Genomic DNA, 12,559 nt, shown 5'->3' with positions numbered 1-12,559 from the left:
AAGATCCAAATGCTGGTAGCGCTTTTATATGAAGTAATTATGACATCTTCTTTTAGAAGATTCTATTGTTGGAGTCTTGAACCTAGCGAGTTTGCCTTGTTCTTAGATGAGTCCAAATCACAAACCAGTTTGTTTAGTTCTTCCTGTATTATTCTGTGTGGAGTTGATAATGCACCACAGTAAAAATCTGGATCACAACATGCTGACTGGCCACATGGATCACATGTCATCTTACCCTTATCCACATCAGATGAATAGAGAGAATATATTGCTGATGGTTCTAGAATAGGAAGTCTCTCATCATGTGGCACTGGTCTCAATGCAGACGAAATGTTTCGGTAGACTATTCTTGACTTCTTTTGCTTCGTTATCCCGCCGAAAAGAAGAGGAACGAAGAAGAAAGAACAGTCACATGTGTAGTTGCTTGGCTCTCTAAACATCTCTCAAGGATCTCTCAACATACTAGGACTACAAACGGAATTGTTGGTCTCTTGCAATTCAACCACTGGGAAATCTTTGCTACTCATGTAGCACAACATACATGCGGGGCCCAAGTCTTGTCTTGGTCGCCAGTCTTGCATCTGACATCCACACCCATAAAGTCTCACTTAGCCACAAAGTCTCAAACCCTCACGTTAAGACTAAATGTTGATTATGATGAAGTCTTATATTTTAGTCTTGACCTTTGGTGTCTCAACAGCTTTGTTTATATTCTAGCCTGTGATGGTGTGTACACCTCACCCAGTGGCTCCATCTCGTCCCCGCTGTACCCCAGTCAGTACCCGCCTAATGAAGACTGTACCTACATCATCAACACAACACAGGGCCATCGCATTACCTTGACATTTGTTACATTTGAAATTAAGTCTGCAACCGATGACTGCAAGTTGGACTATTTGGAGGTTTGTGATTGTTTCTTACCTTTACTTAAAGGCTGGGTTTTCCTACATTGTAAAATGCATCATTTATTATTCGTGCACTGATTAAGAAGATTTATATAGGGAATAATTTCATGGGTTGTTTTTATACCTTGTTAGGGGCTAAAAAAGCGCCAAAGGTAAAATGAAATGCAGTTTGAATAACACAGAATTAAAGAAAGATACAAACATTGACTAGAGTGAGTAATGGAAATATGTAGCAATCAAATATTACAAAATAGACGGCAACCCTTGAGAAAGACCTCCGACGACAGCAAGCAGGATTTCCCCTGGGTGATCCTGCTTTGAACTCATCTTCATTCTGCGACAAATTCTGGAGCAGAGCAATGAATGGAACACACCACTGTACATCAATTTCATCGACCTGGAGAAGGCTTTTGACAGCATCCACCGCGAGTCCTTATGGAAGATCCTGAGGCATTACGGAGTCCCTGCAAAACTTGTTCAGGTCGTTGCAATGCTGTACAGCGATTTCAAATATCAGGTTGTCTGTGACACAGAGCTCACAGACCCCTTCAACGTCAGTACTGGGGTGAAGCAGGGCTGCATTCTGTCGCCGTTCCTCTTTATCCTGCCCATGGACTGGATCATGAAGACTTCCACCGACAGTGAGAGGAGAGGGATCAGATGGACCATGACTATGACAGCAACAACAAAGCTGGAAGACTTGGACTTTGCTGATGACATTGCCCTGTTGTCACACCGCCACCAAGACATGAAGGAAAAAACAAATGCCTTCTCAGAAACAGCTGGAAACCTTGGCTTTAAGGTCAGGGCAAAGAAAACGAACAGTGTGAGAGTGAACCCCAGAGTCCAAGACAGCATCAAAATGAAAGAAGAGATTGAGGAAGACGGTTTCACCTATCTTGAGTCCAAAAATGTCAAACACCGGGGATGCAGAGGTGGAGATTCGAACCCGACTGGCAAAAGCCAGCCAGGCCTGTGCCTCACTCAGGAGCACATGGAAAGCAAAAAACATCAGCCAGAAGATCAAGTTGTGAATCTTCCAGTCAAATGTGATCAGCACCCTCCTTTAAGGATCAGAAGTTGACCAAATCCGTCTGTAAGAGACTTGACGTCTTCCAAAACAGATGCCTCAGGCGCCTACTTAACATCTTCTGGCCTAATACCATCACCAGCGAAGAGCTTCACCGAAGAACTGAAACCATCACCACGCAGGTTCAACGAAGGCGTTGGCGATGGATTGGACATGTGCTCCGCTAGCAGACAGCAGACCTCTCCACAGTCGCCCTGCGATGGACTCCAGACGGCCGAAGAAAACGAGGCCGCCCAAAGGAAACTTGGAGAAGAACAGTGGAAAGAGAGATGAAAGGAAAGGGCTGGACATGGGGTCACCTGGAGCGGGTTTCAGCCGATCGACATCGGTGGCGGACTCTGGTTAAGGCCTTATGTGCAACCTGATGCACGAAGAGGAATAGATAGATAGAAATATTACAAAATTGTGTCCACGAGAAAAGTGATCTTTAACACCTCCTTTCCAAACGACCTACGAGAGTCGTTCCCAAAGTTCTCAGCCTCATCCACAAAGAAGAACCATAGCTGAATATTCTTGCTGTTGTTACACAATGCCACTTCTTATAAAACTAGTAAACTTACAAATTTACATTTAAATTTTTGCTTAGGTTAGGCACATACAAAGGTGAAGGATAGTACGAAAATCTAAAAATGAAGAAAACAGGCCCAAGCAGTCAGAAAGTATCTGGAAAAGAAAGGTATTACGCAAAAGGAAAGTTAAATCCCACCTACGTTGTCGCCACTTTGAAAACACTGATGAGGTCACATGTGCTGTGGAAGAGTTTTGAAGGTCCAGGAGGCCACTTTTTTCCGTTATGGGATTGCAACGCCTGAGCATCGCTGGAATGTGCATTGATGTCACAGGAATGTCAACAGGGGAATATTGTGAAAAATGTCTTGTTTCTGCAAGTTTTTCTGGTTGAGGCTTAAAACCATTTGAACTACCATCGTACTCATGTTTAAAATATGGTCTTCACTTTACAAACAGACAGCGACAGTAGTCACAACAAAGTACAATTCGCATGAAAATGCTGGATAAATATCACTTTAACAAGTGACTCATTATATTTATATAGTATTTGACATGTCTTGTACAGCTAGGTGCTTGTAGGAAATGAAAGGTGACTGGGTGGGTATGCAAGTTTCTTTCTGATGTAATAATAATAATGATAATAATAACTGAAAACATTTTCATAACTTTATCAGTAATTATCATATTTTTGCTTAACTTTAATGACTTTTTGTTTAAATGCTAAGATCTTGGATGGAAGCTCCGAGCTGTCACCGTCTATGGGTGTCTTCTGTAACACGAGTGTTCCGGACAGAGTGAGGTCCACGTCTAACACCATGTGGATCAGATTTATTTCTGGCTCACAGTCAGGCGCTGGCTTCAATGCAACTTACTCATCAGGTAAATAACAATGCGTAAATAGCTACAACTGTGTCCTTTTAATTTTTAGTTTCTTTTTTCTCTTGATGAGTATACTTGTCTGGTATGTGTCAAGGACATGTAGACACACAGAAAAGCTACGTGTTTTGTCATTTAAAAATAAACCGACATATGCATAGAGGTCTTCCCTTTAGTTATCCTAATTTTTACTGCTGTTGCACGTTTATTTCTTTTTCTTATTTCTTTTAAGTAAGAAACCTAATCAATCGATGTGACTGTATTGAAAATATGACAACAATTTCATGGGGATATGCAAATCTCCACTGACATACTGATCAAATCACATCATACGTTATCCCCTGAACTTCAAAAATAACTTAACTAGACATACCCCCTTCAATTAAATAAAAAAAATAATTTTGGTCTTTTCATTATAGCATATTATGAACTTTTAACATGTCTTCTATCGACTCTCCAGATGGTTTTTCATGGAACCAATTAGATTTCTTATTTGCTTCTGCCAAGCGCAAAATTAGTGAGAATACAGAATGTTTGGGACATGGCAATACACCATGAACATGTAAAGGTGGGTTGATGTCTGTTTGCCGATGCCAACGCCTAACCTCTTACAAAGTTCTTCTCTGTTAGTCTTGGCGAGTCTAAACAATGTGAATAAACCGGAAGCTTTGTACAAACCTGCCTCGTTTTAGTAACTAACTGGAAAAAAAGCAGTCCAGTAATACAAGTTCGTGAACACTCTCGGCCTTTCGAGAAACTGGGTCACACATCAGAGCTTTCAATCGTCTTTCAAATAAAGTCTAGGTCAAGGCCGATAAAAGGTTACCTCGCTATGATTCGCGCTCTTTTCTACACAAAACAAAGAGTCAGAAATTTTCCTAAAATGGACATTTGTGTAAATATACGTTGCATATATCTAATTAGACTTCACTACAGCCGACATTGACGGGATCGTAGGTCCCATCACGAACATGTGTCGGGAGTGTTCAGCTGTCCCACAACCCAATTGTCATGGGTTCCTGATGTAAACTGTCTTATGGTAACCTTGCTGGGGAGGTAAAAACGCCCCATTTAGTGTCTAGGGTGGCTTGTTGACAACACTTAAGGCCCTTATGCAACAAAGTGGGGGGCGTATATGTGCCAGTGTAGTGTTGTAGTCGGTAGGGGCACAAAGGTGCGATAAGTGGAAGCCCTAAGAGGCTACAGCGGCCAAGCACGACCAGTCGGTTGTCAGAGGTGTCAGTGACGTCTAGGAAGAGACTGACACCTCAGGGGCTCACACACCTGTCCGCCAGGTTGACGGCGAGTGGGGTTTAGTCACCTGTCCACCATTCCAGTACTGGCGAGGCGGAGCGTCAGTAGGGTGGTCGTTCTCTTGTCGATGTTGGCTACTTGACTGGTTGGTGAGTGAGTGACCAATAGCATCCCTCGGTGTCTGTAAAATAGGAACGAAGAACCAGCAACTACCTTTGTTTCTTACCATTCTTCTATACTGACATGTGATATGTGATACAGACTTGAAACTTGGCTGGCTTTTTCTTTCCACATATCTTAACATTTCTTCAGAGGTTTTTTCTGAAAAATATTTAGTAGCTTAATTGGTAGTTACACTTTTTTAAAATAAAAATTTCTTAAATTTTAACACAGCAATTTACAAACAAAATATATTTTAAAAATAACTAAGATAACTGAAAAAAAAAGAATTTAGAATGTACTCACAACATTAACAAAGTTATTAGCTTTTTTATAATCTTTGTTTTTGCGCCAATTTGGATCGTTTCCATGGCAACCGATGCCGTGACATATGCAGTGAAGCCATTGTCTGAACTTCCATTCAATGGCAAACTCGTTGATATAAAAAAATTAACGATATCTTGAAGACATATTGATTTTTTGGGGGACATGTTTAAATCAAAATGTTTTGAAGTTTAACAAACAAGAAAAATTCATAAAAAATAATTCAGGTGATTTTGTTAATTTCCCCTCGAGTGCTTGTAGATTTTCGTTTAGTTAACTATTTAAAAAAAATGTCTTCTTAAAAAGTAACAGAGTGATAGACTTTGTAGTAAGTCTGTTTTCACGCCATTTTTGATCGTTTTGATGTTAACCTATACATTGACAGGTGCAGTAATAGAATTTTTGGAACTTTCATTCAAGTGTAAAATACTTCATATAAAATAATTAGCGATATCATGTCAAAAGTGTATTTTTGGGACGTGTCAGGCCTTAGCTATTCGCAGACATTCGCCTGGAAATTTGTTCTTTTCTTCACAAAACATTTCTACTTCTTTTTAAGGCTTGTATACATTAATGATATTAACTAAACTTAACTAATGAACATACACAATAAATGTAAAAATTAATTTCACAGTAAACATAAGATCGGTGATTTTAAACACAGTCCTGAAAGAAAGTTCCGTGTCTTGGCTGATGATCAAACATAAAAGTAATAAAGTTTAGAGTCCGGCACAACACTGCTTCCACTGATGACTAAGGATTAATACTCTTAATTTTAGACACTGGTATTGTTGTTCCACGGAACAAACAGTCACTGGGGACTACTGTTCCAGAATCCAAATATATCTCTTCCACACACACACATTATCTTAACCCATAGAAACACTCAAACAAATCTCCACTGACGCCCCCACTCGGGGTCAGAGGTTATACACTAAATGGCGCTGCCTCTGGGGACGAGCGACCAAACTTTACTTCAGGACAAAATCAAACAACTCCGACTAACTCACAAAAGAACAACACCAGCAGCAACAACAACACTCTTTAGTACTACATAGCATGCGTTACGCCAAACCACCCACCACCGCGATTCTCAACCTGTGCTGACAAGTGTGGCACGAAGGTGGTCATTTTAATAAAAAAAAGTTTCTCATATCTCATACCTGTATTAGTGCAGGTAGCTGGCTAACGAGTGGTTGGGGGGGGGGGGGAGGGCGCGGACATACCTTCTTTCGTTTGGGGGGCGTCACAAGTAAAACTTTACGTTACCGCAGCAACCACTTTTTGTATCGTCCTCTATTTCTCAGTAGATTGCTGAAAATATATTTTTTGTAAATTATACACATAAAAGTTTGCCTTTATACATCGATGTTTTCTCAGTTATGGTTAATTTTATATACACGTATTATACCTATTTTCCTGTAAATTAAAAATACACGAAGTAAAGCATTATTAAAGTTATAGCTTATAACTATGCAAAATATATTAAAGATCTCCTTGAGTGGGTAAGATTTATACACAGATCACGCCTCTAGCCTCGTCAACTGCCTCTTCAGCAATGTAATTAATTTCATCAACCCCTTTAAAGCTAGGAGGCTAGTTCCCCTGAACTCATATTCGTCCGCAAAAACTTCGTACTCTCCCCAGTCGTGTTCACTAGTTCACACAGCACCTTACCACCACAGACTAAGACTGGCATTCCGGAGAACATGTCTGCGTTTACAATAACAAAGCAATAAAACAACTGCTATTAAAGGTAAACGGAAAAAACGGAAACAGCAATTTTGTCTGAACAATCTCACATACTGATGCATTCTACACAGAAAGAAGAGGCGATGTAAAGAATATCTGTAGAAACAAAACAAAAAAAAAAAATCCACCTGCTTGGGATGATCAAATACATGACTTGATCCTGTTGGAGTACGATCTCTGCTATTGGGTCATTGACTCCACGTAGAGAGGTCTAAAATACATATATAAAGTCTACATTAACTTCAAGATCATAAAATACAGTCTTTCTCATGTAGTAACAAGAGGATGTAAGTAATAATCGCCAAATTTAAGGTCTAGGGTGACTTGTTGACAAGCCTGAAACACCTTGTGCAGGAAAGCGGGATGTACGTGCCACCGTGGAGGTGTTCTAGTGGGTAAAACCCTAAAGGGTATGTGGTAAGCAGTTACAGTAGGTAAGCGGGACCAGCCGACTGGCACAGGAGTCAATGACGTATGTGGACAGAGTGACACCTGTCTCACACACCTGCCTTCCAGGACATAGAAGGTGAATACCGTCTAGGGGGATTACTCACTGTCCACCAGACGACCTAGGCGAAATAGAAGCTCAGTAGGGGATGTCTACCTCTAGTCGGTGTTGCTACTCGCTGACTGGATGATGAAAAAGTTGCCCTATGTCATCCCTCAATGTGTCAGGGTGAATGTGCAGTGTGTAACCTATAATCTTTCAAGACACATGTAGGAACAACGTCAGTGTGAAAACAGCAACCGGTGAGCAGTTTAAACTACTTCAGCATCTCTAAGGCCGACTTCACTTGTACCTCGAGACCGGGTCTGAAGCCAAGAGGTCAAGACTCGGGAGGAAGGTCGCTTGGGCTAGAGAACATTGAGTAAGGGGGCGAGTCAGTGACAAGGAACTTTCAGGTCTGCCGTCTGTATAAGGAGAGGAAAGCAAAAGACTACGTGACCAGGAGTTTATCTGTGAGAGGACTAGCACTACCTGTGAGAGGACTGGCACTAATTGTGAGAGGTAGACGTTTAACGCCAAGGCCGCCAGAAGTCCTTGTTTTCAAAGGAGAACGTCTGCTGGGTTCATTAGCAATCCAAAGAACTGAAGAACTTGGCATCAGTGTGATGTTCGTTCGGAGGCTGTACGTGGCATTGAAGACACCACGTGTGTGTCCCTGGACTGGGACAGGCTCGACTCTGTGTCGCCGGGAGAACAGTCGTCGCTCTGTGACAACGCTGGCTGATTGAGGGGGAAGGACAGGCTAATGAACAGTCTTAGGGAAAGTCGTCGGCGAGTCGTGACTGTTGACTGGAGTACTGGTCTTGAGCTAACCATCAGCGTGGAACCAGAAAAACAAGAACAGCTGTGACAACAGAGCTAAGTTCACATGAATGCATGCGAGACTGTATGGTTGTAATTACGATAAGAGCACTGGAATAGTGAAAGTACGTATAGCAGGGACAACACTGTGACTACCTGCAGACGACTGCTTTGATTGTATGTCTCGATTTGAATACTTGTATGTAAAATAAAGTTTTATTGTCGTACGTTTCATCACACGTCGTTGAGTTTGTGTTTAGGTAACAACAGACATGTGGATTTCACATGTTTGCGCACAAGGTACATAATCCTTACAGACTGGATTAACAGACTTTGCTTTGAAATGACAGCTAATGATACATTAGTCGAGATGCTGAGGCAATAAGGAGAATGCATAGATGTCTGATCTCTTTTTCAGTTATTTGTATTTTTTATCATTCGCTCTTCTGATTATGTTTTCGTAGTATACTCTATTTTAGTATAAAACAAAATTGTAGTTGAGACAGCATCTGCGATAACAGACTGTTAACTACATCTTAGATGTTAAACCTTACTTTTGTTATCGTGAGTACAATGTCAGAAACTTTCTCTTGTCCACAGCAATCATTCCACAGAAGTTTCTCCTTGTCACTGACACTAATAACGGCATCCGTCGCATAGACATCGACACGGGAAGTAATTTTACAATCCGTCCCAGTGGTCTTCACAACCCATATGGTATTGACTACGATCCAGTAGACGGTCGTGTCTATTGGTCAGATGTAGTGGAGAAGACCATTCGATCCGCTAACCTTGATGGCAGCGATGCTCGGCTGGTTCACAATATTAGTCAAGGTAAAGTCACAAACACCGTGGTCATTTTGTCTGTACTTATTATAAAATATACCTAAGACTATTTTATAATAGTAAATATGATTTATATAGCTTATTTTTCTACTAAAGATACGACTCAAAGTGCTTTACAGAAAGGTAAATACACAAAGTAGACACAACATGCCTAATGCACACAGAGGCTCATGTCAGTAACCAGACTGACAGAGAAACATTCAACAGCCGCAAAACAAAAAGACAAAATTTAGCAGACATAACGATATTGGAAAAATTAGTTTGATGTAACCATGGGATAACAAAACTACAGAGAATTTATCGTGTGCACAATCTCAAAACTAAGTGATTATGCATGTTGTAACGGGAGAACAGACGAGACTGCCGATGATGTGCTCATACTTCAGCGCTTCAACGATGAATGACACAGAAGTTGGATCACAGATCGAGAAAGTTTATGAAGCAGTTTCCTAAAGGAGCTTTACATCTTTGCTGCTGACATACAGATTAAAAAGAACAACAAATACAAGATGGCGAAACTGTGGTAGTATTCAGATGATCAACAAAGTTGTCCACAATGTACCACATGACATGGCAATATTAAACAATATAGAAGAGAGCAAGTGTCATACAAACGCGTTAATCAACAGGACACACACGGGTGACATAAATCTATATCATAAATATTCCTTTGTTATTATTGTTGTCTGTCTGTAAGGAGGTTACCTATGGGGCCTTTATGTGGACTCTGTGTCGAGGCTACTATTCTACGCCGACGACGGCAACAAGGTCATCGGAATGATATCACTGAACACCAACAGTCATCATATTGTCGTCGATTCAGACATTGGTCAGCCTATGGACATCGAACTGGACAAACACAATGGGTGACTATAATTAGATTTGTAAATGATGATAAACTTATTGAGCTAATTAATTTTAATACATTTACGATGCTTTAAAATAAATTAAATGTTACAGAATTAATTTATGAAATGTATACAGAAGAAAGATTTACATGCTAATAATGATGATACACTTGGGACTTCGGAAATAAAGAGCGAAAAAGCAAAATAAGTGTAAAGGGAGAGAATAACGAATAAATGCAAGTAGAAAAAAAACCCTAAGAAATCGTTGTTTTCAAATGTGAGAGCTGCAATCAAAGAACTTGAAATTAAATATAAATGTGATTTAGTTTCGCTCACCAATTCTTCCCACAAACCACAGTGTCATCTACTGGAGTGACTACACCAGGAGTAAAATAGAGAGGTGTAACTATGACGGCTCGGACCGTCAGACACTGATTTCTGCATCCAGGCATCTTAAAGGTCCTAATGGTCTTGCTTTGGACACAGTAGGTAAGATGTTTGATTTTTCTTCCACTTGTTGCTTATTTGTATGTGAATTTATTAAGATTTGTTCTTACTTTTTTTCCCATCATAATTTCTTTGAATTGCTATTTGTCTTAACAAATTTTTTACAGGAAGACAGTAGGCTTTTCTCTTTTAACCTGTGTATCTGTTAGAGACGGGTACACACACAGGTCACTGCTAGCACACTCCGTCCCGCAATTGTGTTCTAACAACAAAGTACAAAGATCTGTATGGTGGGGAGGGGGGCGTGTATTTATTGTAGGGGGACAATTAAATTCACACAACTTGACATCAAAACAAAATGTGACTATAAACCATAAACATCATATTAATGTCATGAATGACTTTCATCCTCTCTGACGTTCCTTTTCATTAGACAAATGTTTCGCCAACAGTTCAACAAAATAGTTCAACTCACTGTTTGGATGATGTCCCACAGACGTTCACACTTAAACACACAACTACACTTCCTCGAATAATCGTCTTTGAAAAATCTTCCTCAAATAACTTTCCTTGAATATCCTTCCAAACTTTGCGACTTCCCAACAGTAGCTGCTGACTATGCAGACACATCCGGCTGGTGACGATACAACTTCAATAACCACAATAACCAGGCACAGCTGGTGTTTATCAGGCATTTGCACCAAGCTGCTGACGATCCTACTCCAAACGTCTTCCCTCTTCGTTACTTCCTTCCTCCTAGGTAATTCCTCTCTGGGTAATTTTCCTCCTATGTAATTTCTCTTCCAGGCCATTCCTACTAGGGAATTCCTTCTTCCAGCTGCTTACTCTCCTGGGTAATTCCTTGATTAGGCAAGGAATTAATCCAATTCCCAAATCTCCTCTACTCAAAATTCGCTACAGTCTCTCTCTGGCATTGGGATAATCTAACTCAGTATTTTCCCAATACACCCGGGGTTCAGGGAACCTTCCGCTCACTCATACCAGCTTTTTCTTAAAATATCTTCACTTCCACGCTTTTCATCTAGTATAGGGGTAAGGGCGATAATCCCTTTCTACAAACAGATAGAGGTGACCACCTCCCCCCACGTTGCTAACAGTATCGATGATTTGTTGTTGTCTGCTTGTACCTCTCCTTTCCTTACTTTTCATAAATTGAACTGTAATGGTACATACATGTATTCGTGTCTTTCCATTCCTGATTTCCCTCATACTTACCTGTGTTTGAGTTTGTACTTATGTCTGTCGTGAACGAATGCATTTATGAATGTGTGAACGGGTGGATCCATGGTTGCGCACGTGAAGGGAGGAGACTTTACTGGGCAGATGGAGCCACACAGCTGATAGGATGGACGGATGTGGACAGCAAACGTTCTAAAGTTTATTTTAAACTGGAGGGCTCAAATTTTATGGGCCTGGATATCTACCACAATGAGTTGTTTGTCACGGACTGGGGAGCTAAAAAGTGAGTGCTATTGCGATCGTTCTGTAGGATATAGAAATAAACATAGGAATGAAAGGTAGAGGAAAGAGAAAAAAGCCTTAAAGGGTTACTCAAGGCTTTTGATACGGCTGTGGCTACGGTCAAACGTTTCAAAACTATATTTAGTTACAATTACAGAGCACGAGAGCAATACAGGAGAAATAAAGGATTCGTTTCTCATTTAATTACCACTTATTAGCACTGTGTCGGTTGCCGATGTTTATAAAAATTAAAAAAATCCAGTGAAATCGACCGTTGTGTCCTTCCTCTGAGTAACCGCGATAGCTTCCCGAGATGGTCAAGCAGACGAGTCTTATTGTGACATTAGTCTCCTTATGAAGTCACACGCACAGGAAGTGTCAGATAAGATAAGATAAGATAATTTTGACTCTTTTCCCATCGAGTGCTTTACGCGATTCTAAGCAGTTTGATTTTGCCTTTAGAATCCCTTTAAAGCTACATTTTCGTATAGCAAGAGTGAATGAAGTTTCATGCTTCCTTTCCATTTGTAAAGCTTTAGAAATGTTATATTATCATTTCTTAGGAACACAAACATTTCCTTTATTAATACACAGTTTAGATACTTAAATATGGTTTATATTACACATACTTTCCCTCTTTGTTGCTTGGTAAAGAAATTCGCCCGTTTGGACCTGTGGAGAGGCGTAATATCTGAAAAATGGAAATGATGTAAATCACAAAACTTAAAATGAATGAATCTTGTTTTAGTACTGGTCA

General features: G+C 40.3%; 1 protein-coding gene across 1 annotated transcript in view; it reads left to right on the top strand.

Moving 5' to 3' along the window:
* Nucleotides 1–12,559, top strand: part of LOC112556887 (low-density lipoprotein receptor-related protein 4-like) — a 98,763-nt gene that overhangs the window by 6,002 nt on the left and 80,202 nt on the right. The window contains exons 3-8 of the mRNA XM_025226311.1: nt 718–902; nt 3,231–3,384; nt 8,780–9,013; nt 9,723–9,891; nt 10,232–10,362; nt 11,644–11,803. Coding sequence (XP_025082096.1) covers nt 718–902; nt 3,231–3,384; nt 8,780–9,013; nt 9,723–9,891; nt 10,232–10,362; nt 11,644–11,803 — 1,033 coding nt within the window. The remainder of the gene's footprint in view (nt 1–717; nt 903–3,230; nt 3,385–8,779; nt 9,014–9,722; nt 9,892–10,231; nt 10,363–11,643; nt 11,804–12,559) is intronic.

This window comes from Pomacea canaliculata, linkage group LG2, assembly GCF_003073045.1.
Source record: "Pomacea canaliculata isolate SZHN2017 linkage group LG2, ASM307304v1, whole genome shotgun sequence".
Classification (NCBI taxonomy): Eukaryota; Metazoa; Mollusca; class Gastropoda; order Architaenioglossa; family Ampullariidae; genus Pomacea; species Pomacea canaliculata.
This window is presented reverse-complemented; position numbering and strand designations above follow the sequence as displayed.